General features: G+C 39.8%; 1 protein-coding gene and 1 non-coding gene across 4 annotated transcripts in view; both read right to left on the reverse strand.

Moving 5' to 3' along the window:
* TBC1D4 (TBC1 domain family member 4) overlaps positions 1–26,713 on the reverse strand; it is a 179,565-nt gene that overhangs the window by 14,238 nt on the left and 138,614 nt on the right. The window contains exons 10-16 of one of the 3 annotated variants that reach the window (XM_045839012.1): positions 25,985–26,211; positions 24,032–24,196; positions 13,011–13,171; positions 10,441–10,650; positions 6,844–7,002; positions 3,460–3,618; positions 306–550 (exon numbers count right to left, since the gene is read on the reverse strand). In XM_045839012.1, coding sequence (XP_045694968.1) covers positions 306–550; positions 3,460–3,618; positions 6,844–7,002; positions 10,441–10,650; positions 13,011–13,171; positions 24,032–24,196; positions 25,985–26,211 — 1,326 coding nt within the window. Of the gene's footprint in view, positions 1–305; positions 551–3,459; positions 3,619–6,843; positions 7,003–10,440; positions 10,651–13,010; positions 13,172–15,938; positions 16,065–24,031; positions 24,197–25,984; positions 26,212–26,713 lie in introns of those variants that run through there. The other 2 variants (XM_045839013.1, XM_045839014.1) reach the window with 2 other exon arrangements.
* On the reverse strand, positions 2,460–2,566 carry LOC123818985. The gene has a single exon (XR_006785749.1). It is a non-coding gene; the product is annotated as a U6 spliceosomal RNA (small nuclear RNA).

A 26,713-nucleotide genomic window follows, 5' to 3' on the forward strand; every position in this document is an offset into this window, starting at 1 on the left:
CAAAGATGACTCATTCCACGTAACATGCAGTCTTACGGGATGGAGATGTGAGTACGCACAACCTTTCCTAAATTGCTTATTTACTCACTTCAGGAACTTATGGAAAAGTATTCTGCATATGGATGTCATAGACTCAGAGGTTTAGCAAAACTGCAGATTCCATGGACTGAAACGTGCTCTCCATTTACCTAAGTTCCAAGCCAACAGGCCCAAATTTCTTTGAATCCACCGCAGTTTGGAAGAGGGCTGCGCTAAGATTTCTGGAGACAACTTTACGCATTCCTCGTGAGTATCTACAGCCTCACCTGTAGCGACATCATGTCGGGTCTGTACTGCTTGCGGAAGCCCAGGTCATACATGAGGAATTTCAGCATTTCGAAGGCTTGCTCTTCACTCATGTGCAAAAGCAGGACTCCCGCCACAAAGCTGATCCCCTGACAGTAACCCACTTCCTTGTCCAGCAACGAGTAGGCTTTCAAGAGGTTGAAGAGCGACAGCTGCCCTGCGCCGAGCTGGGCTGAAAAGTAGGGGTGGGTAGGAAACGTCCTCCCTGCAGAGGAAACGAAACATTTGTGAGGTGTCCCACGCCTTGGAGACCAGAGTGAACTGCCATTCGTGGATTCCTTTTCAAACCAGGGTGAGTTGCTTGGAGCACCCACGCAACTGAGTCTGTTGTCTGTCTCTCTCCTGAGTCCCAGTCCCACCTGCCAGATCACCACCGCACCTCCTGCCAGATCACCACCGTACAGGTAAGACAGGGAAGTAAATGTTCTATGCTAACCGGAATGTCTAACCAGGGAGAACATCTACCAACAAATCAGGGATATATCCAGAAGAGATCTCGAAAGAATAAAATACAGAATCTCTTCTGACGACAAATCAAGGCAAATTCTAAGGTCACATAAAGACCACCCGCTAACTGAAACAAGAATTCTATGAGAGGTATCATATTATTTAAAAAGAAATCCTAACTGTACTTGAACAACAATAAAAAAATTGTGAAAAAAAGAAATCTTTGTAGTCCTAAGCAGACTTATTCTTGCTTCTCCTATAATATGACAGTGGAGGGACTTTAGGTTTTTTTGTTTGTTTTATATTCAGTCTATCATTCGGGAAATACTTATTGTTTAAATACCCTTTGCTCTTTCTTTCTTAAACCACCTCCATAAGCCATGCAGACCTCTTCTTTGTTTTCAATATATCCCACAAGGGCAAGGAGAGTAAAGGGTCAAAGTGATTTCAAAAGAAGTCCCCTCCTCCCAGCTGGTGTGGCTCAGTGGATTGAGCACTGGCCTGTGAACCAAAGGGTCGCCAGTTCAATCCCCAGTCAGGGCACATGCCTGGGTTGCAGGCCAGGTCCACCAGCTCAGGAGAGGCAACCACACAATGATGTTTCTCTCCCTCTCTTTCTCCCTCCCTTTCCCTCTCTAAAAATAAGTAAATCATGTTTAAAATTACCCTCTAAATTCACCTTTGGGCATAAAATGACCATAGACACAGATCAGCAAGCACCACAATCAGTCCTGGATCACTGAAAAGCTGCCACTACACAGGGAAACAGACCCGTCTCCCACCCAAGCCGTGCACACTGGTGCAGGCCTCCTCGTGCCAGCAGAATGGGGGGGGTGTTGTTAGCTTCCTTGGGAAATGGCCACTGAAGTCAGCTAAAACTTGTGTAAGAGTTCCAGATTTTTTCATGTTTTCCGGCATATATGCTTAACAGTGATTTTCTTCCCCAGGAAATGATAAGATTAACTCTGCAGAGCAAGTAAGGAAAAGATAAAAGAAAATACTAAGAACATGCTGAGGACACACAGATGGCTGCAAGCAGAGTCAAATAAGCACTTTTAAAAATTATTTGACTTTCTCAGTTAAAAGTTTTGCTTAAAAAAAACCCATAAATAAATTATATAAATAAGTCCCTGCAATCTGATCTCATCATCTCCTTCTCTTCATTGGGACAGCTTGACTAGCCCTAAATGTAGCATCCCAATTTCTAGGCTCCGCATCGGTTTCCGGCCAGAGAGCTGCAGAGCTGCGGAGTCACACAGGCATCGCCTCCCTCCAAGTCTTCATGTCAGAGAGAGGGTCGGGGCTCAGAAGCAGAGTGATTTCCCTAAAGCCAGGACAAAAGCTGAAGTTTTCAGTTTCTTTGTAAAATTCTCTTTGTTAATTCTTTTGTATCTATTTTTTAATTTTTTTTAATTGTTGTTCAATTACAGTTGTCCAAGTTTCCTGTTTTGCCCTTCTCTGCCCAGCCCACCCCACAGTCCATCCCCACACGGTCGTCCATGTCCATGGGTCATCATACATGTTCTGTGACTAGTCCCTTCCCCTTCTTTCTCCTCTTTAATTCTGTTGAGCTCAAAAATATTAACCTATTTGGGACCCTCTCCCAGCAAAAGCTGTCATCTAAAAGGAACAGAGAGGTCCAAACTAGGTTTTGACTGGTAATTTTTTTTAATATGGAACACTTCACGAATGTGCGTGTCACCCTTGCGCTGGGGCCACGCTAATCTTCCCTGCACTGTTCCAATTTTAGTACATGTGCTGCCAAAGCAAGCACTCGGCCAGTCCCTTTTAGATGCCCTGATACCAGGTGACTCCACGTACAAGGTAACCCTTGGTTTTCACAAATGGGCTCAAGTGACATATCTGTGTGTTTTAAGCAAATCAATTTTAGGGATATAGATGCAGTGGGCGAATGTAAATGTGCAATATTCAATCCAATAATTTTGATATTTTAAAATCATAAAATACATATTATGTTAATTTAGAGAAAAACTAGATACAATAATATTTTAAAAATCACACTGTCTTTACTTTCTTAAGTTATCTGAAGTCCAGCATTTACAGAGATAGCTGTGTGATGCTGTGTGAGTGGACAATTCTCCCCCGGGTCGCCATCGCCCCCTCATACAGCATCACAGCTGGTGATCTTCCTGTCATGCCGTGGGGCCGTTCTCATGGCTTCCTCGACATGATCATTTACTACACTGCTTCTTAAAATTATATTCAAAGGATTGCTTTCAGCAATATGTCCAGGTATACTTAGAGACCAAAGTATAAAAAATTTTTATATTTCATTAAAAAAATTTAGTAGCTTTTTAAAATAATTCTAACCTATTTCAAAATCAGTATGGATTGAGATGACTGTCTACCGCAAACAAAAATCAGTTATTTAAAACATAGGAACTGAGAGTATCTGATAATACAGCCTTTAATCACGATTAACATATAAGGGAACTCCCTTTTCACAGGACAAGTTTGGGGACAAAAACTTCATTTCACACTCAGGCATTCACGGAATCTTCAACTAGACGGAAAGCCAGCTGGCCCTCAAGAAAGGACACAGCCCACCAGATCCTCTTTCTGGACAGCAACAGGCGAACGAACAAACAGCTCCACGAAGGAGCCTACTGTTTCCTTTGTGAACAATAACCAACGGGACAAACATACCTAAATCCACGAGAATAGCATGCTGCTGAGCCGTGAGCTGCTTCAGAAGTTCTTTATAGGATATGTCAGGAGGTTGATGCTTAGTCGGCAATCGGTGCCGTAGACGATATTGCACAGCTAAGAACTGCCAGATTTCTCCTCGTCGACTTTTGGGAACACCTACGATCAAAGATAAAAAAGCAAGGTCTTGGCCTCTGGAGTGAAGCTGCTGCATCATAGCTGGCAAAGTACGAAATGGTTGAAAACAGGCCGCTGCAGCGTGCGGAATGCCCCCGAATGATGCGCCGACAGCACAGTGTGCAGACAGCACATTCTGACAGGCTTAATCCTGTGGCTGCTGGTGTCTTGCAAAAGAAAACCCTCAAATAACAATGATAATAATGGCGATATTAACAGTATCAGTCAACACTGAGTGAGCACCCAATGCAATATTTATTGAAGGTTCCTCACTACTAGGCAGGTAAATGTGCTCAGAAAACAACCCAATGAGAGAGGTCATTGCTGTTATCCTTACTTTATAGATGAGGCCGGTGAGGCTGAGGCAGAAAGAGGCTAAATAACTTGCCCACATTCACACAGCTAGCAAGTGGCAGAATTAGAACTCCAGAGAAATCTGGTTTCAGAGGCCAAATTCTGATATCCTGAAATGTATTATTATATACTTCCTGTGTGCACCTTTTGTTTAGTTTGAAGCTAGTAACAAATGCCAATCTTTGTGTTATGACTTCTAAATATTTGTCATAAACAAGTAACTTTGTAAAAGAGAGTTAAATACCATTCTTGTGTGATTATGGAAGAATGAAATAATAAAAATGAGAAGTACAATATGAAAGTATAACTGGAGTGCTACAGAACAATCTTTAGTCTTTAAGAAGACAATACCTAGCCTATATAATAAAGCCTTAACTTTATTATGCTGGAAAACCAAAGGGTACCACAAACAATTCAAAGTATGCTAAAGCCATGCTTTGTCCGCCAAAGACTAGGAGGAAGTAAGCACTGGGAGGGACAGAATTCAGTTCTTTGCAGAGCAGCTCATTTTATTTTACTAAGTTTTTTCAATTCAGACAGACTAGATCTGTAATAAGTTCCTGAATTCCAGCTGGTTAAAGGAAGGTTTAATAGCAATAATCTTTTTTGGACTGCAAGGCCACAGTTTGCATAAACTAAAAGTATTCCTGTCCAAAAGGTGTAACTCAGGCTCTCTGGAAGGATTTACAAGGCCTCCCACACCTCCAAACCACCTTTTTCAGTTCAATTACCTCCCACTCCCCACTATGCACTAAGTATAAGAAGCTTAAGGTTGCTTTCACAGCCCCAGTTTCTCACTGTGGCCTTAGGGAAGGCCAAGCTCCCCAGCTTGAATGTCCAGTGTATTTCTGTTTGTTTTTTATGGAGGAGACAGAATGCCATTCTTCCGCTGCAGGTCTCCCTGACATTGCTAGCAGTAATCGCCCCCTGTCCACATGCTATGTGACTCTCTCTCTGCTCATCACACTGCTGTACTGGGTCCCAGTCAGCGCCACACTGTGTGTTTGTCTATTTCCCCCACATCAATGGTAAGCTCCTTGAGAACAGTGAGCATACTTGCATCTTTGTATGATGAAATCCAAGAATGCATCTTGCTCTTTAAACATCTGTTGAATGAATGAATGAGTGATCTCATGTAAAATGTCCTTTTCAGAGGGTAATTTCCATCAGCTTATTAAATGAATCACTGATGCTGGGGGTGGGCTGTTTTATTATCCACCCAATAACAGTTTTACAAAAGGTCATTCACTTCGGTTCAACAAATATTTATTGAGCAGTGAGCACAGAGCATGGCACTGAGGGTACTTCATCAATAAGAGATGAAGAAATCAATTCTCAGGAAATTACTCCCATTCATTCATTCATTCACTCATCCACTCAGCAAATAACTTGTACAAGACACTGTTTTAGATGCTAGGTATACAGTGGTGGGGTAAGAAAAATATTAAACAAATACACACACAAACACAAAATTATGATAACCACAATTAAAGGGAAAGAATCATAAGAAAGAACAATAAAACGAAACTAATTCCTTTTGGTGTAGGAGAGGGACAGGCATTGATTTGTGAGGAAAGAGGATTCTCTAGACTGGGGGGAGCCCAGGCAGCAATGGGCAGCAATCGCTTCAGGAGGAGGAACGTGGGGATGCCCTGAGGGGCGTGGGAAGGAGCAGTGAGAAGGAGATGCGAGGAAGAGAAAGGGAGATGGGAAAGGGAGCAGGGAGCATGGGAAGGAAGGAGTGTAGGGAGGCTGCAGGCTTCCATGCAGGAAAGAGCCTGGGACACACAGGGACGCAGTCACTCTGGGGCACACGCTACAAGGTAGCAAGAGGCAGAAAGTGAGATCAGGAAGGCGAAGGAGAGACTATGGAGGGCCTTGGACACAATGCTCGGAAGTTTTCACTGTATCCTGTTAGGAACAGGAAGATGAGCACCCCTAAAGCATCTTTAAAAGTCATGCATCTCACACACATTCTAGAAACCACTGCTTTGTCTCCCAAATAAGGCATTCAGTGAAAATCTTTGGGATTTCCTTATCTTCAAGGAAAAATACCAATATATTAGGCTTGTAAATGTAGTATCTTACAAAGTTAATCTTAATTTAAACTCAGGCAACAGTTTCACATGTCACCATAAGCTTTTAAAACAAGATTCATTATCACGTTTCTTTGGATACGTTTAAATTTTTATTTGACACCCAGTTTACACAGGCTATGGAGATTGATTCTTAATGTATGTAATCTGGGCCACAGAAATGCACCTAAAGTATTCACATGTTAGTTTTAGTTTTAAATTTAAGATGTTTAAATATCAGTCATTTTATATGACAGAACAATAGTGCAGTATAATGGTTAAATAAAAGTAATTCTTCCAAAATAAATATAGAAATAGATGGAAGGAAAACTGATTGATTAATAAGAATATAACTTTACATACAAACACATACATGTAGGTGAATGTATGTACACATGTATGTATTTACATGTATGTAAATAAACTCTTCTGACCAAACGATGGACATGAGTCAAGTTTGTGAGTCTGAATTATTTTTACGTCTATGATCACAGATCTGTGCCAATGAATCCACTCCTTCCCTGGTAAACAACAACACAGCACTGGGAGCAGCTGGAGGAAGGGGGCAGGGAAGTCTGCAGAAAAGGGGTTTGCTAGCTCCTCAGGCATAACCTCTCCATTAGCACCCTTCTTACCAACCAAGCCACTGACTGACGGCAGAGGTAATTACTTTCCTTTTCTTCCAGGTAGAGCACAAAGACAACAGTATTCCTGAGTTGCACAAACCAAAAAAATCTCTGTAGCTTCTCCAAAAAAAGACTGAGGGGTTCCAGAATACCTTCTTTAAGAGAAGCATAAATGTCTTCCATATCACATCTGAGTTTTCCTCTGCAGTTTAGTAACTTCTTGTCCCAGGTTATTATGACCTCCTTCTGACATACGCCAACCTCTTCATAGTCCAATTTAACTTTTCTGGTATGGAGTTCATCTCTGCTTGCTGAGAAAAACAAGGGCATTTATGTGAGGCCAATGTGTTTTAAAACATGGTATTTTTAACATTTTATTGTATTTGTAAAACCACAGCAAATGACTGACTTTTAGGGATCAACCACTAACATTTTCTCAAAACGAAAACTTAAAAAAAAATTGAGGATACATAAAAGGTTCTCACACTTTGAGTCATTTCATATGGAGCATACAAACAAACCACACTTGCTGTGGTACAAGTTTCAATTTTGTGAGAAATGTGACAGCCTCAGACATGACAGTTCGCATCGTTTCAAATACCATTAGGGTGTCTGTATTTTATATTTGACACAAATGAGAAAACAATGCCTCATGCTGACCTTGACTCCAAAACACCTGACCATAGTAACCTGATACATTTTCATAACTATTTCCAGAGCTGGAAACACTGCCCTTAACAATTCTGAATTATGTGTTCCTGTGTTCAGTTTTAATAATCTGAAAAAGGAAAATGCATGTTACTGAAGTTATCACTACTTCCATTCTTTAAATAGGGAAAAATTCTCTTTCATTTGATGGTCCAAAATAAAAGCCCAAGACTCATTAAAAGAAATGCCTATAAAAGTAATGACTATCTTGACTTGGTCTTTATTTGACTTCAAAAGGAAGCAAGAGGAAAAATCATGTAAGTATATATCTTTCTCTGTCACTAGTATCACATTGAACAGGAGTCTCTCACCGTAATCTGTATTCGTTCAAGCCCACAGGACTCGACCACCTTACCTTCTGCAACACAAATCTTTATCATGCATCCAAAGTCCTCGACAGCACAAAAACAATAGCAAAATGAGTATTACTCTTACTTTGCTTGAAACCTTTTCAAAATAATTTAAATATCTTATAATGCACTGCTATTCAAGCAGGGCTGTAAAAATTTCTACTTAAAAGTCCAGACATAATAAAAAACAAAATTGCACTACAAAATATTTCTCCTGGATACCACTAGATGGCTCTCTAACATAATTTAGCTTTGCTTCAATACTTTATATTTCTCTACAATAATCAAATAAAAGTTCATTAAAGTTAATAAATATAATTCTACATTTAACTTCACTAATGGTTTGTTCAAAATGAACAGAACATAATATATCTTCAGATTTTCTTTTTGTCCTACCTTCTCTAGATCATTTTTCATTTAAAATAATAATAAAGAACTGGCCAGGTGGCTCGTTGGTTGGAGCATCATCCCACACACGAAAAGGTTGCAGGTTTGATCCCCAGTCAGGGCTCATACCTAGATTGTGGGTTCGATCCCCAGTCAGGGCACGTACAGGAGGCAACGGATGTATGTTTCTCATATCAGTGTTTCTCTCCCACAGCAATGTCTGTCTGTCTGTCTGTCTGTCTATCTGTCTCCCTCTCTCCTCCCCTTCCTCTCTAAGACAATTAAACATATCCTTGGGTGAGGATTAAATAAATAAGTAAATAAATACATAGCTAGATAGATAAAAAGCACCTCCCACGTGCCAGCTGCAGGCCCTGAGGATAAACTGCTAAGTAAGAGCAGTTAACCTCTGCCTTCAGCTGGTTAACTGGGCAAGAATACAGCACCAAGAAGAAATGATCATCCATCGGCTAGGCCTATAACAAGCAAAACTATTTTTTGTCTTTGTACAAAAGTACATATAAAATTGATAAAGGTTTCTATAATATATTCTAAATGTCACCTCCTTTCTTATTTTGTCCATATAGTATAACTGACCTTAAAATACACAGTCATTTGCATTAAAACATCCCATTTCTCTAGATTAACACGCGTAGTTGAGAAAAAGCTGTGGCATACTGGAAGAGCCCAAGAACCACGAGAAGTAGACCTGGGTCTTACTACTTGTCTGCCAGGATATCACTGTGTGACTGCGGGTTAATTCCTTACCCTTCCCAAGACAATCACCAACTCAGCTGCAGAATGAAGAATGGAAATTAACGATCTCTAAAGACATTTCCAATTTGAATAGTCCATGATACTAAAACTATCCTTTGAAATTTAATGTAAGATTCTACTTGTATATATTCCCAAAATGTTAATGAAATAAAATTTAATATTGTAACTGTTTTAAAGGAGTAACAACCATCCTCTTTACAACCTTTTCCCTATCTATGAGTTCGTTCAAGATGTAACCAACTGCTTAAAAATATACAGGGTGGGGCAACAGTAGGTTTACAGTTGTGAGTATGTGAAACACAGAGTTTACTCTTGTATAATAATTTATGAATCATTGCATTGTTTTATACACAAAGAACTGAATCTACCTTTGCCCCACCCTGTAAATTCAATCCCTTTCCAAAATCTGTGGATGCTCAAGTGGGCACTTGCTATGCCAACAGCAACTAACTGCATATTTATTTTAAAGAAAAGATTTATTTCCCAGGAATAAGAAAAATTATAGTACTTCTTATTCTGCTACAAAAATAACAATAAAATAAACTGCACTTGTAAACTAAATATTGTTGAAATTAAAAATTGAACTGAGTAACAGGTATACTAAGAGGAATCTTAAGATAGATAATGAACATAGAAATGTTAACACCTGTATTAGAAAAACTTTTTGGAAGACAACACAATCAAAGCAACTCAGAGAAAAGCCCAAACCATACAGTTTCTAAGACTCTGAAAAGTCAAAGGCCCCACTTAAGCTAAACCTTTCATTTTACAAATGTCAAAGGCAAGGCTCTTTTATGTTAAGTGATTTGCCAAAGATAATGGCATTAATACACATTGGCACTGATGATACGTCTCCTTGTGTATGAGTCTGTCAGTGCTGGGGTAAATAACAATAATACTTCAAGTTTGGAAAACATTCTAAAGCATTCGATATTCATAAGCTTAGCGGTAAAGCTCTATAAACAGCACAACAGCTATTATAAATTATCCAATTATAAATTTAATGATTTAAACAGGATCTTTTAAATAGAAAATGTATAAAGCAGTAAAATATACACTTTGATTCGATAACATGTAATTAATTACATAGCTGATTTAGATACAATTTGAAATAGTCAATTTATCCTATTATAAAAACAATTAGACTCCAAGTTGAAAACCATATTCAACAAGAACAGAATTTGCTTTATGTTTAAGAGGTTTTTTTTTTAATTAAAGCACAATGATATTTCAGTCATATCAAATATGTATCACTGTGTTACCATTTTATCTACACTCTCTATCATCCAAATATACCCTAAGGGTGCCTGATGTTTTAAATCTGGAAAACCAAAATGCAAATATCTTAAGCTACTTTCCCATGTCATAACCACTTCACAAAAACAAATAAACAATATCAGTAGATGGTCTAGTAAAAGTGTGTATACAGTCCAAGTATGCGTGTCAGTTTGCAGGGCAGAAAGACAGTTCTAACCTGCAACCTTAAATCAAAGCAGCATATCACTTGGCCCTGTTTGAATGGCTAACCTTCAAGTTTCTGGTTCTCTTTTTCCATTCGAAGCAACAAAATTTGTTGGTGTATAGCTTTTCTCCATAAACTCCTCAGTTCTTCTGATTTTTTTCTTTTTTCAACTTTTTCTGGGTCATCGTCCCCAGACACAAACATAACCAGAGGTTCCTCTTCCATGGTGGGAGCCAGAGGGGACAGCGGCAGCAGCTCATTCCTGTCCAGTCCATCTGCGGAGAAGAAGACAGTGAGAGGCATTCCGCAGCAGTAACCCAGACTACAGAAACGTTCTCCGGAGCCGACGCACTCTCATCCTACAGTCTGCTTTTACAGCTCTGCACCAACCCACTTTCCGGGGAACTGTTCGTTTCTGGAACTCATGGTTTAAGTAAACTCACTAGACTGAATTCCCCTTCCAGATTTCCCTCTCGCCGCGAAATGAAAGTGTGGGCCATCTCACCACTTCTCCTTTCTGCACGAAATGACCTATCAGACAGGTGCTCCAAAACAAATGGGCCTTTCCCCAGCATCTTAACACTTCTGCAATTGACCTGCGTGTGTCCCCTGACTGTGCGTAACGGAACTCTGTGTGAGGCGGTCTGCGGGACCTCCCAAGGCTACATCTACCACCACATCCTTCACGAATCCTTCACGCAGAGCCGCTGTGGGCGTGTCTAGGCTCAGCGGCCCTCTCCACTCCCCCTGCGACACTCTCTTACCCAGTTCCTGGAGCTCCTTTTCTCCCTCTGTTCCAGGCCATCTTTTGTACTCTTGCATTTTTTTTTGACACATTAACACACTTGATTATGTCTCTTAAAACAGTTCCATGGTTGCTTATACCCCAAAGAACTAAGTCCAAACTCCTGGGGAGAGCAGACAGATCCCTTCAGACTCTGGCCTCAAGTAACCTTTCCAGCCTGGTCTCCACCTCCCGTCCTCTGCTCCCCTGCTTCATTTCTCATGATTCTCTGACCTGCAAAATTCCCTTCCATGACTCTGGCGCTCTGCTAGTTCCTCTTTCTGAAACATACGCGTCTAGACAATGAGTTTAAATAAATACCTAACTTTTCCATGAAGCTTTTCCTGATCAGTTAATTTTATTTTTAGTAATGTTTTCTTTTTTTAATTTATTAATTGACCTCCATCTTTACCCTTATTTCTTAGTAAATAATTTAAAAACATGTTTTACTCTGTTGTTCCTGTTTTAGCTTCTTGAGTTGACTATTTAGTACATTTGAGTTTTGGCTTTCTTAATTTTAGAAATGCCCTCTAAATATCACTCGATGTTGACAGGCAGGCCTCTGGTCATATCTTCTCCCTTCTACTTTCCCGCAGTTTTCAGTTTTCAGGTGCATAAAATATTTAGTTTTCCTCTAATTGTGGATTCCTTCCTTTCTTTTATCTCTTCATTTTTCTTTCTTTTGTGAAATTATTTGCCCTGTGATCAGAGAATATAGTATAAATGATCGTGACCGTCTGGAATTTCTTAGGAAATCTTTGTTGCCAAGTGCATAGTTAATTTTTATGACTGCTCCCTGTGCGCTAAGAATGAGTTTTCTCTCTAGGTAGCAAGGTAATCTCAGTAGAGTACCCTTGTTTAATTTTATTCTCAATTTTTATCTGTTATTTAATTCCTCTATATTTAATTTTCAGGGAGGAACATAGCAAAATCTCCCACAAGAGCTACTGACTCATGTATTTCTGCCAAAAATGCTGTTATTTTTCTAGCTCCCAGGTCTGCATACTTATGTGCGCTCTCATTATTGTTCTACCTTTTTGTTTACTGTCACAGCCACTTTGCCCCTGTGCATGCTCTTGCTTTAATTTCTAAGAGACCTCACACTGAAGGGAGCTGCCGACTCTCTTCACTGCTTGATGTTTGCCGTGTGTATCTGCATTCTCTTCTTTACTGTCCAACACGTTATGGCACTGCTTTATGTGCAACTCTTAAAAGAGAGAGCACATTGCTTTCCTAAGGCTAAAAGGTCTATGACTATGCTGAATGTCGACTGTGATTGACTAGAACATACTGACAGCTCTCAGAGGGGAGGGGGCTGTGAGGCTGGGAGATAAAGGTGAAGGGAGAGCAAGGGGGAAAAAACACAGAGACGCAGACAACAGTATGGTGACTGCCAGAGGGGAAGGGGGTGGGGGGAGGGGCAAGAGGGCAAAGGAGGGATGCAAGGAGGTGGAAAGAGACTTTACTTTGGGTAGCGACCACATGAGGCAGGGTACAGGTGATGTGTTATATACAGCTGTGCACTTGAAACCAGCCTGGCTTTATCGACCAAGGTTACCCCAATAAATCTTTTAAATTTCAAGATAAATAAAGTTTTAAAAAAATACCTGCTTTTCTAGCACTATCATAGTTCCCAGTCTGGGAAACTTCTTTACTCATTCATTCCTTCATTCAACAAGCATTTACTGAGTGTCGAATAGGTTCTACTCATATCTGAGAAGTATCGGATAAAGAAGGAGACATTACTTCCCCACTGTAATCCAGGCACCTCCTTGTGCACAAACCCCGGCATTCCCTTCCCCAGTCTATGATGCCAGTGAGGCATGATTCGCGAGTGAGCACCACACAGACCCTGCTGCTGCATGGCCGAGGGAGATCTGTTCATGGGAGAGGCAACCCTGAGGAAGATGCGCTGCCGCCAGGAGACTCGGCGAGGGGTGACTGGGGTGCCGCCCGCGTTCAGCGACTCATTGCTGCAAGTCGACGAGGTCCTTTTTCTCCCCTCTCCATCACTGCAGAAAGCAAATAAACAAATAACTTTGTAAGGACTGCTGTGTAACGTGGTTCTTCACAACGATCCGGAAGCACAAGCCATTCACAAGTCCCGTCACGGGCAAGCAGAAGCCACAAGAACATGGAGCAATGCATCAGCAGGCACACTGGTCACCCAGGCCACAGCCCAGTCACGAGAAGCTCACCTGTTTCTACTCATTCCATATAGCCCACCTTTTAAGTCCTAACGTAAGGAATAGAAGCACGTGTGCAGACAAGCAAAGGTTGTGAAGTAAGGAACTCATGCCTTTTTCAAAATTTCAAATTAAGAGTATACTCTAAACAATGTAAATATTCCATAAATGGGTCACAAAGAGCTCTTCTCATAGTTCTTACAGAATAGGCTAATAAGGATGCACCTAATGGCCTGTGACTGTTAGGGTCTGTCCCCAACTCACTGGCCACCAATAGCTGGATCGTGGCAGAAAGTAACCCGAATAAAGGCAGAATGGTCAACTGCGGGATTTTGTTAGGGCATGTGTTTAATAAGACCGGCTAGGTTACATTTAAAAATATTAAACATATTCTTCACAGTAGGGCTTCGCAGAGACTGTAACATGTGGGCATGCATTGCCACTCTTCAAGGGGGAAATAGTGTACAAAAATGTCTTAACTTACTCAAGTTCAGAATCACCTCCCCCAACTTTGGGGGGGGTTGGGGGTGTCACATCTTTCTATGTCAGTGTTTTTGAAACAAACATGTGGAAATGTTGGTCTGCCCTACAAATGTCATTTCCTAGCAAAGATCACGCACTGTCAGGCCAGGCCCATCTGCAACAAAAGGTCATTCTGACTCAAACTTACTTCTGAGACCTATTCTGTTAGCAGCTGGAAATACCATGCACTAATTGCTGCTGTTAGCGGTGGGAGTATTTTACTTTTTTTAGTTTCAAGGTCTCTGAGCTTTTCTGAGAGAATGACGAAGATGCCCATGTTTACAAGTGGTGATACTAGTAAGCAAAGGTGCAGAAATTCTGATGGCGTCAAGTATCCGATCTAAAGTCAGAAATGAAACAGCTTGACCGGCCACAAGCCCACGGAGGTAGTCAGAGGGACGCGGCAGTGCTGAGGCCAGCCCCAGTCAGCAGATGCCTGCCGTCTTTTCATTTACTTTAGGTACACACATATCAGGTCATTCAGTGATTTCTAATCTCGAGCTATCCTCTTGGAAATACTACTTCTGGATTAGCTAAATTATGCTGAGTGAAATAAGCCAGGTGGTGAAAGACAAATACTGTATGATCTCACCTATAAGTGGAACCTAATCAACAAAACAAACAAGTGAGCAAAATATAATCAGAGACATGGAAGTAAAGAACAAACTGACAGTAACCAGAGGGGAGGGGATAATGGGGGTAAAAGGGGAAGGGTCATCAAGGAACATGTATAAAGGATACATGGACAAAGATAACAGTGGTAGGATTGAGTGTGGGAGGTAGAGGTGGCTGGGGTGGGGGGGGGGTTGTGGGGGGGAAATGGAGACAACTATACTTGAACAACAACAAAAAAAAAATTAAGAAAAAGCCATACCTTCCAGCAGCTATATAGATTGTAACTGTCATGATGTATTATGATACTTCAGAAAATAGCTAATACATACATCTAACATAGTCAAACCCCCTTTGTTGTATATATCCTGGATAAAATTATAACCCCAATATGTGTACATGATTCAAAACTCCCTGAAATAGTGAATAAATCTGTTCATCTTTACTTGCACTTTGGAAAGTAATAATTCAAGTATTACTCTTTTAGAAACTGTCATTCAAATGTTCTGTATACAATAGTCACATCCTGACAAACACTTTCATTCAGTAACGCTCCCTCCCTGGCAGCTATCTGCTAAATGCCCAGTTCACTGCGCCCTTCCAGCTCCTGCTGCGGTGACGGCAAACAACAGTACGCGCGCAACACACATCCATTGAATCAATTAACACCGTGAAACCCTATGAAACATTAACTCAGAAGGCTATTAAAATGGACAAAAAATACTACTGGCTAGGCTAACAGGACAGGAATAAATAAAAGATCGGCCTTCTCAAAACCCTTTGTTGGAAGTCATGACTTTTAAGTCTTTCTGGCAAAAAGTTCTGTTTCCCAAAGTACAGACTGAGCCAGTGGTGACACTGGTGCCTATTAACAATGAAAACAGCGTAAGTAAACAACATGAGGCATCTTTTTTCCAAGTAAGTGCTGCACCTGTCCTGTATCAAAGCATCTAATCTATAAGCTAAGCCTGGGAAGCTGAATAAAATTAATGTAAAAGCACCCATTTCAATGCCTCACAAGGTGAGTTTCTCTTAACCTCTTAGTAGCTCCTGTATAAAGAATACAAGAGTAAAACAATCCAAAAGATTCTGAAACTTCTATATTTTAATACTGGGAATAAACTGTCTTTTAAAAATCACCTTCTGATTCACTTTAATAACATATCAAGTGTTTAGAAAGTGTTTACAAATAAGACCAAGGAGTGCCTACATCACCTTTACTATTACCTGTAAAAGATACACTTTGGGGGGACATGTTCTAAAACAAGGACATAAAGCACCCTCACATTCGCCTTACATATTTGAAATTTTCATAAGGTCTACAATTTTATATCCTGCAGTCCAAATAAAATGCCAAATGACCCATTGTCCTCCCAGGTCTGGAATTTAATGGCGAGTAATAAGCCAAAAATTAGCAGTCAAAATATAAGATAATAATATACTGAAAGGAAAAACTTACATAACAGACCATGGACCTTTATCTTGCACTAAAAAACGACATCCTGAAAAGGCAGCTTGGTGGCGGAGATAAGGCCAAAGCTGTGAGAAGACCTGTACTCAGCAGCCAGGTGCCTCCTGATAAGTGTTGCAACAGTCGGTGCGCGTGCGACTTACAGTAGTTTAACTTCTGATTTGCGTTTAGTCAGCAATCTGACATTCTTAAGGTAGTAATCTCAAGAATCAAAACCATGTGAAAGACGGTGCATGAAAATTCTCACATTCCACCTTGAAAACTACACGGGATGAGGTGAAAAAAACATGGGGTTTTTGTTACTATTATATCTTTTGGTTGTTTTTGCAACTACAACACTAGTGCTCACTTTGACTTCCCCTTTAATTAAATTTAGCAGGTAGCCAAGTACAACGTACACTTTTTGAACAGAAATAAAAATAAAACAACACGTGTGGTATTTACTGTAGCAATAATTAAGCTAATATGAAAAGCACATACTATGTGCCAGGCATTGTTCTGAGCATTCTACAAGTACAACCTCATTTCATCCTCCCAGCACTTTACAGGGACGGTGTGATTACTATTCCCATTTTAGTGAGAAAACTGAGGTAGAAAGGAGCTAAGTAACTTGCCACAGTCCCACAGACTGTAAGTGGAAGGGCCGGAATTCAAACCCAGGCCATCCACAACCCAGACCCGTAAGTACGGCAGTTTATCTGCCAATGTAAACACTCTTTGCGTCAGTTCAGAAAAGCTCTTCAGAACCCCAAGAACAAAGGTGTCAGACTCCCAGGATGCACTATATTGCTAATGAAAAAAAAATCGGTCTTTAATTAGCAGTAAGTCTTTCGGTCAGGACTTCTCTTTTCATATTTTTGAAAATAATAATGTCACTTATTTCAGCAGAGAAGTAACTTCAGAGTATCATTAGATGTTCATTTATGTAAATGCTTCACTTCTTTTTCTTTGCTCTTGAAATCACTGCATTCCAAGTAAAGACCCTTTTTCTTTTTGAATAGGAGGATCAAATAAAAAATGCATTAATATGGTGGAATATACATATATTAATTATCTTTATGTTTTTTAAATAATGAAACAAATCAAAGCTATTCCCTTATTTTTTCATATAATCTTTTTTCTACTTCTGTATCTCGGGATATCAACATGTGCCTTATAAAGCTGCTTCCCAAGAAACATATTCAGTAGAAGTATTCTGTGCCAGTGTGACCTCTATTTAAATCTATTAAATTAAAAATGAATAACCTGGAGAGAAGCACAATGTGGAGAACTCCCGCCTGTTTCTGTACGGGTGTATTTTATACATTCTTCCTGTCACTAGTCACCAACTGATCAGGAACCACAATCCGTGAACAAAATGAGGGTTTGCAAGGGGAGAAAATATAATGTGTGCATCCCGATTCGGGCTGGGAGGCATTTCCGAGTCCTTCTGGATGCAGCCTTCATCAGAAGCTATGGCTACGACATGAACCACCCCTCCCACAGAGCTGCAAGGTAACTTTTTAACAATGTATCCTTGACCAAGCAGTTGCAGCCTTCACCACATCAACTATTAAATTAACACTGTGCTTCATAGTGGACAAAATTTTTAATGCATATCTGCCTGCTTTGATAACAATTAATATCCTGGATACTGTACAGAATGAAGGCATTTTAGCGACCAATCACAGGGACTTAACTTTTAAGAAGGCTGTCATCATGCCTTATTTCCCATGAGGGCAACCTAGATACACTTTTCCTAGAAGTAAACCCTCAGGCAGGGTCAGTTTTGCAAAGGCATTGTTCTCCTGAGCAGCAAACCGCCCCCGCCCTTCAACCCCGAGTGCCCACCTAAAAACTAGCAGCTTCACAAAGTCCAAAGACATGACTACACGCTAAGTCCATAGCTAGGTCACAACGTATTACAGCTCAGGTTAGAAACAAAACTCGACTAGTGTTAACAGCAACTCTTTAACAGAAACCTGAAAAGGCTTTCTCTTTGTGAATGCCCCCAAGAAAAGCTGCATAGAACAACATAGTGATGAAACTTGTTTTTTCCCGGGGGCACATAGTACAATTTAACTCAGAATCGCGTCAGATACACTGACAGTTTATCTAAGTCCTTGATTTCGAATGGGCGACCATCTACCATCCTGTGGAAAATCTTTACTAATTAAAGGACGCGGAGATTGAACTATTCTAGTGGAAATCAATATACAGCATCTGAACTATGAGTCAAAAGGGACAGATTAATCAGTGGAACAATATGCAAAATGAAACAAAAAAAAAGAATGAAGAAAACAAAGAGTTTTTTTTCCTAAACTCTACACTGAAAATTTACATGGAATGCAAATTTTTTAAAAAAATTAAGTTTTTTACAATGGAATTTAAAATGTCTGTGAGTAGCTTATTTACTTACACCTTTTTAACCTAAGATTAAGAAAAAGAGAGCAAGCAAGACATTAAATCTTTCTGTAGCTCAATTTAAACATATGTAAAATAAGGATATTATGGGCCAAATGATATCTAAGGTAATCAAGAGATGTAATTCTATTCTGTTGCAGAACCTAAAAGTAGAAAAAGTAAAACTAACATTTCCATTAGGCTTTTAAAAGTAGATAAAAATTATTATTGAAATGGTCTTACAGCTAACCATAAAAAAATACAGGTCAACTACAAGGATTAAAAAAGTCGCTTTCATCTTTCCAATGTGGCCAAAATAATTTTTGGAGAACACTTTTTCTCCCTATACATTTCATTCTAGTCCAATTTTTAATACTATGCTTTTACTCCAACTTGAACACACTCTAAATGTCAGTGGTCCCAAACGGGAAGGTGGGCATGTCTGCCTTTCACTGAGCTTGTGATGGAAGCAAACCACAGAAACTAGAACAAAGCAAAGAAGGACTGTTCCCAGCAAACCCGCTCAGCAGTGATTCTGGGTGTTCACCGCAACGAGCACGCTGGGCAGAAGGAAGAACTTCCATCGCATGTGTGGTCAGACATCCACATTAAGGAAGTAGGTGTTTTCCTGTGTCCAGACCAGTGGGGGGTCTGGACGGTCTCAGCAGTGCTTCAAAGTGACCACTGTGACAGAAATTAGAACGAGCAGGAATAGATTAATTATCCTCTTCAGGTCAAAAACAGGTTCAATTTTATGAGTATGTTCCTTTGAGGTTCTTATTTCTGCCCCTTCTTGGGATTTAGAATAAACTCCTTATACGTACCTCTAAACTAGTTTATATAAGGAATTTATATGTACTAATTCTACTAATTCAAAATTAAAATTAGGCATTGATTGAAGGATTGAGCACAGTTTTAAGGAAATCTCAGCATGGAACAGAGTAGAAACAGGATTCCTGCTTGCAACCCACACTTCACATGATCATTTGTGATCTCCGGCTACACCAGGCACCAACTTTTTTCCTACTACGTAACCCTCACAGCACCAGAAGGATGGCATGCATTCAGGAGACAGCCAGAATGCAGCTGGAGGGATTTATGAAAATTTTTAATGAAAATATTTAAACCTCTAGTCACCTTGATTCTGAAGCAGTGTCCTGTCTAGTACAACAGGAAAACAAGGAATGATATTAGCACAAAGAAAGAGACATATGTTCAAAATCAGGACTTAGAATAAAAAAGCATTCCCATAAGTCAACAAAGCATAAATAAGATTATTCCAATAATGAACCAAAATGAGTGCTTATACTATTTTTGTCAGTGAACACGAGAGAACCACAGAGGATCAAAACTGTATAACAGAATACTTCGTCAGCAAAGATCTTAGTTTCTCACTGAAAAGTTTTATAAGTAAATAAAAGCAATGACTACCATTTTACTTTTGACAAATAAACTTCAATATTAATCATTTTTTTAATTATAGGCCTAAAAGCTGAGAAGCCAAAATAAGGAGTGACAAGATGCCTGTTGATAGAAAGGACACATTACATTCGATAAATGGATATTATATAAATATACTGTATTATCATAGGCAATGCTAGTTTAGCTACTAAACAATGAGATAACATTAAATTTAAAAAATGATTAGAAGTAACGTAAACATACACTTATTCCCTTTCCTTTATCATTTTAATGCTGTGCAAATGACCCTACTAACCAACAAACCATGATATTAAAAATATCTTGGCTCCTTTCTCTCAGCCTGCTTAAAAACAGTAACCCAGCATGTTTTTAATAATTCAGGATAGTGGTCCTAGAGAAGGATGTCTAATCTGAATTTCAAATTTCAAATTAATATGCCTTTTAAAAATAGTATCTGGCCCTGACTGGTGTAGCTCAGTGGACCTAGTGCCAGCCTTCGAACCAAAGGGTCACCGGTTCGAGTCCCAGTCAGGGCATATGGCTGGGTTGCGGGCCAGGTCCCCAGTAGGGGATATGCAAGAGGCAACCACACATTGATGTTTCTCTCTCTTTCTCCCTCCCTTCCCCTATCTCTTAAAATAAATAAATAAAATCTTTTTTAAAGTAGTATCTGCTGGCTTATATGCTAACCCACCCTACACCTTACTTGACTATGCATACATAGAGACCTGTTCCACAAAACCAGTAAAACATAAGGTGCCCTAGTGAAAAGAAAACTATAACCCATCATATTAGGAACCTCCTCCCCTCAGTATTCTGAGCAGTTCCAGATATCACGGTAATTGTGTAAGTACGATGTTCTCTCTGAAAGTAGTGATAATCAGAGATACAGAGTTCAGAAATCACTGGATTAAAACCATGCTCTTGAATATCCTTCTTAGAAAATACACACTAAAGTATTTAGAGTAAGGACACATGATGTATGCAACTTATTCATAAATGGCTTAGAATTTTAAAAAGCACATATATGCACATATAGCATGTATACATTCATGTGTAGACAGGCAGAGAGAATGATAAAGCAACTGAGGCACATGTTAAACACAGATGAATCTGGGGGAAGAGTTAGCAGCTGTTCTCCATAACATGTTTGCAGCTTTCCTGTAAATTTGAAATGATTTCCAAATACAAATTTGAAAAGCACTCTCTTCAAAATTGTAACTAGTAAATTTATGTCTAAATGACTTACTTGTTGAAATACACCTATTAAGCGTTCATTTTGCCCAACAATTTGATTACTGTGCAGACAGTCATCAATAACGCACAGGAATATACGCAACCACGGCCACGAACAGTGCTACCCAGGGCAGGACTCTTTAGAAGCCAAAGAGCTAGAAATTACCCCCATGTCCATCATCAAAAGAATGGATACGCTGTGACATGTCACAGAGAATACCGTACTGCAACATAAATGAGTAGACTGAAGAGCATATAAAAATAGAAATAAATCTCACAAAGTAATGTCCAGTGAAAAAAAGCCATGTATGAAAGAATTCATACTGTATCATGCCATTTACATAATGTTTTGAACGGTATTTAAGCTATGGTGTTAAAGATCAGGACAGGGGTCCTGCCTGGGTGGGAGCATGACAGCAACCACAGGGCTGCCGGTGGCGTCACGCCCGGGGACAGGGTGGCGGTGACGTGGCGTGTTCACTCTGATGGGCTGTATTGTATGGGTGGTTTTAATAAAACATATTTTTAATGAAAAAAATGTTAAGTGTCATTGTAGTCTATTGATTCTATGCTGTCAAATTATTAAAAAACATACAAAAGTATCCAAAAAAGTGCTTTCTGAATTTCTTAGAGCCAAGAAAACATTAAAAAGTAATACAAAAAAAAATAGTGAAATTGTTAATGCTCCTACAAATGTAAAAGTTCTCCTCAGGTTTAAATATAGCACTCCCAAGAAGGCAACAAGAATGCGAAACTTTTCAATGCCAAGTGAACATATACAGTTGCCCTCTGGACTTCAATAGCCTTCTACAGAATGAGATATAATGGGCCACGGGGAAGCTGGGAGAAAGAACAACACACACAGCTCAGCAGAAGGTGAACTGAAGATGAACATATAACTTTATATTAAGCACTATAAATAATCCTTAAAAAGTCACTCATTTTGAACTCTGCATGCTATCACAGATCACCTGTGACCTTCTTAATGGCTAGTCCTAATTGTCACTTTTAGGCCTGGTTTTGTTTCCGAGAAGGAAACTGTGATTTTCCAGATGCTCATTTTAACTAACATAACAATCAATAAACTGCAAATAGAGTTCACCAAAAGTGTTGTGCTCTTACTAACAGGTGGTACTATAGAAATAAGGCAAACTGACATTTTTATGTGTGTGCATTCAGTTCTCTAAACTCATTGCATCTTCTATATATATTATACTATTTTTTGTGGCTAACTTCCTTTAAAATTTCTTCCATAAGGCTGTCCCTTAAAAAGCCTTTTAAAATCAATTCTTCATCAATTTTCTTCACTAGAAATTCAGTTTAAACACGACTGTACTAAATGAGAGAAAAGTTCAGATTCGAAAGTTCATTAATCCAATATTAATAATCTTTGTTGGAGTGAAAAATACTGGCACACAGACAAAGTATACTCAGAGATAATTCAAGAAATACTCTAATTCAACTAGTTAGGGAAGGTTACCTAGTTATATGTTAACTTTGGGGATTTCCTAAGTCTAAAGAAAAGAGGCCAAAAAAACATAAAAGATTTTAGTGGCACACAGGCTAATCGATAGCATGTATTCTTCTCTTTGATTGCAAGAATTGCTAATTATCAAACTACTCAAAACAACCCAAATGTCCATCATCAAGAGACTAGATAAAGTGTGATGTGTTAATTGAACATCATACAGCACCTCGGATGGTGTAGCTCAGCTGGTTGGAGTGCTGTCTTGTAAACTGAAAGGTCACAGGTTCAATTCCCAGTCAGGGCACATGCCTGGGTTTCAGTTTGGTCTCTGGTCAGAGTGCGTGAGAAAGGCAACCAATCTATGTTTCTCCCTCACATCAATGTTTCTTCCTCCCCTCTCTCTCTAAAAATCAAAAAGTATGTCCTCAAGTGAGGATTAAAAAAATGAATACTGTATAGCAATAAATATAAAGGAGTCAAGCCATGCATAAAGAAAGAAGTGAGCCCTGGCCGGAGTGGCTCAGTTGGTCGGGGCACCAACATGTAAACCAAAAAGCTGCAGGTTCGATTCCCAGTCAGGGAACATGCCTAGGTTGCCAGTTCGGTCCCTGGTCGGGGGCACATAGGAGAGGCAACCAATTGATGTTTCTCTCTGACATCGATGTTTCTCTCCACCCTTCTCACTCCCTTCCCTTCTCTTAAAATCAGTAAGCATGCTGTCAGATGAAGACTTAAAAAAAGAAAAAACAGGCACAAACCTCATAAACTTCTAAGCCAACAACCATCTCTTTAGAAAAATTCCCAACTTAGCCTTCCTCTTTCCAAAGGTGGAAAACAATCCCCTAAGAATTTTAATGATCAATAAGAATTCACAATTTCAATTTTTTAAAAAAGGCAGTTTCACAGAATCACTACATCTAATTTGGCTCTAAGAGCAAAGAACAAGACTTAAGGGGCGATACATTTCAGTACTGGGACCCAAAACAAAGACTCAAATGTCTACAAAACTCAAGAGATCTCTCATGCTCGCTGAAGGCTGTTGCTGTCACCATGACCCTGCTGCACCCATTATGTGACATTCGTGAGACTCAGAGAAGTCGCTCTGTGTCACTGAAAAAAACAAAGAAATGCCTAGGAAATATTCCACAGACGTAAAAATACAAATATATCCACCCCTTCAGTACATATGTTTGAATCAGCGGCTGCTGGGCTGCAGAAGACACACCCAGAGAGGCTGAGAAGAAAGGCATGGTCAGGGGAGGTTGGCTTAGTACGTGTTGGCACCGGGGCTTGTTCCCAACAAAAGCAAAGCTTAGACTATGGAGCCAGGAAACACATAAATGGTATGAAAATAACAATAATTTTAAAAGCAAGATTATCATGTACTCAGAAAGCTCATTTTAAAAGTTTTCTTAACGTTAAGTGGAATGAAACCCAAAACATTAGAAACAAATTAGAACAAGCACAGCAGAAGGATGCATAAATGTCACTCCAAAATTAGCCACTTTTTAGTAACATAGCAGTATATCACTGTGGAAGATTGTGCTTTGCAAACAGAGGACACTGATCTCACCTGATTTCATTTTCATACTGTGGGGACAGTCTACCTGAATTCTGGTAAAAGCTTTTCAGGAAAGAGGGGGCAGTGAAGGAAGGGGCAGAGAAGGAAGTGTGCAGACTCGGAAGGCTGGAGGAAGAGTTACTCTCCTTGTGCATGCGCCGAGCAGATGGAAGAATGCTGAGTACAGAAAACACAGCAGATTTGTCTCAATTTATAGTTTGGCAAAATCTTCGATCACTATGAAACAGCACATAAACAGGTTCTTATTATTAATTTAAGCTTTCCTTTAAAGACTCAGGGCTGGATCTTAAATGGGGAGGGAGGAGCATGCAGTTCTCCCCACTTAAAGGGATGACCTTGTTTCACCCTCTCACAAATCGAATTCCTCCTCGGCCATGCAGGACGTGATCGTCTCTAAAAATCTCTTAACAAATCTAAGACAAAAAGTGTTTGTTTTTACATGCAAAAGATACTTCAAGGGGGAAAAAAATAGGAAAGCACAAATAATTACAGGAAACAAGATCCAAATGGAAAAACTGATTATGAGTAGTTCAAAGACTTAACTATTTGAAGGACATAAACCATTCTAAAAATTGAAGAACAAGATGTTCAGTTGTTGGACGTCATCCTAGTGCCTTCACCTAACGAACATCAAGGTCCAGCAGAACTGTGCAGCCACGGGTTTATCGGAATCCCTAATCTCCAGCACAGCTCTTTGTATTTCTAGAAGATTCTTTCCCAGAAAGTTTTTACAATGACACAAATAGCATCTTTTTATATTAATAGTAATTATTTGAGCTTACACATGATAAAAAGTAGAAAGCATAAGGAAGACTAGAGACATCATTTATGGTTAAAAAATATTTTAAATTCTTACAAATAATTTTTCCTGGGAGGGAGGGAAATAAAGAGATTTACTGATTTGATAAATATAAAGTGACTATTAAAAAATCTTGATTCACACATGAATACTTAATATTCTTCATTAAAAAAATCTGAGGATAATTAATTCTGTTAATTTACTCTATTTTTTATAAAATAGAGTAGAATGTCCTGAATATCTTATTTTTGGTGTGTGAATCATTCAAAACATAAGGAGAATAAAATTGTATCCTTAAAAGAAATGCTGGTAAATTTGACAACAATATAAAAATCTCTTTTTACTTAGAGTTCTGGTTTGTTTGTTTTTCTTTTCTCCAACTGAGATCCCTATCACACCATTTCCTGTATCAAACTCATAGGAAAAGAAGAAAAACAAAATTAGTCCTAGAATATAAATTCTGATTTGTGCTGCGCAGTAAGAAGTATAAAAATTCTACTATTCCAGATTTACCTCCTTTATCATTTCTTATTAAGTGCCAACAACTTTGTGGAGTTATATTTTAAACACCATGTAAGAGAATTCCTAGTGGCTACCTCCTGTCAATTATGTTCTATGTATTCCTTAGAGATATCAGGTTATTCTAGATACAATATTTAACAATTTTCTTATTGGGCTTTAATTTATTATGAGATGACACACGGCCAAGTTTTGCCTCCTGCATGAGGGTGGCTGAGGCGATGGTTTGAACCCTGGCACTGCACTGGGGGCTGACAGGAAGTGCCGCTGCTGCTGTTTGCACATCTGCTGACTCTGCTTCGTGAGGCAGTCACCCAGAAGGCACTGATGACATGTGCTGTCAGCAGGTTTTTCAGGCAAAGCCACATCTATAATATCTTGTTTTCTCTCTTTTTCTGGAAAAAAATGTTTCCATCCAGAATGCTTTAACTCAGCTCTTGGGTCGTGGCTTAAAGCTTGCCTTGTGTCCCTCACTAAGGTTTTTACAATTCAATTTATTTTATGGTCTTTCGAAAAACTAACTGTTGGCTGCAGCATGAAGGCACCACAAATCTTGACTCCACAGTGATCAAAACAGGTTGGAAGAAGAACTTTCTTTCGCATTCCGGACAGAGGTTTGGACTCACCTGCACTGTTCGCTGGAGCTCTGCCTCAGGAATGGGGAGCGGACCCCGGGACCCCGCCCATCCTGTAAATTCAGCTTTCTCTTGGTGCTCGAAGGTGGGTGGCTGAACGTGTGCGCCCGTCTTCGAAACTGGGGGGAGTCGGAATCCTCTTCAGGGAAGGTCTGCCAGGCTGAGGACAGTGGGGAGGCTGGGGGGGTCCCTGGTGGGGAGTCGCCTGGTGAGTAGTCCTGAAAGGCAAGCAGAAGGGAGGTCTTTCCTTCCTATGTGGACCATGGCAGACCCGCTTCAACACGGAGCTCAGAGTGGCGGGGTGCCTCTTCTTCCTCCTGAGTCATGACAAAACTGGTCTTTTTTTCTCTCTTTTACTCAATCCATGCTGAAGGCTAAGCAGCATCACCACAACCCCTTTCTCCTGATAAGCAGCTGTCAGACAGCATCCGCCGAGATAGGCGAGAAAGTGAAAGGATGATAAGAAAAGGTATTCTCTTCCCTAACCCTTGGTGGTCAAAGGCTGTAGCTACTGTAGGCTTCTCACTGTTGCCCGAAAGATGAAAAGACAGCGGGGCCCAAAGAGGGTGGAGTCTGCGTTTACGTATCTCCTGATTTCCGTGACATATCGGCTGCACGCTTCCTGTACTGTCCAAAGAATATCACAATGTGTCAGTGGCCACGTCTGGTGGCAAAGCCTCCAGGAAAACAGAATAAAGGCCGTTAAGTATCTTCCTTCAT

Source organism: Phyllostomus hastatus, unplaced genomic scaffold, assembly GCF_019186645.2.
Source record: "Phyllostomus hastatus isolate PE091 unplaced genomic scaffold, TTU_PhHast_1.1 phas_contig_29, whole genome shotgun sequence".
In the NCBI taxonomy this organism is placed as follows: domain Eukaryota; kingdom Metazoa; phylum Chordata; class Mammalia; order Chiroptera; family Phyllostomidae; genus Phyllostomus; species Phyllostomus hastatus.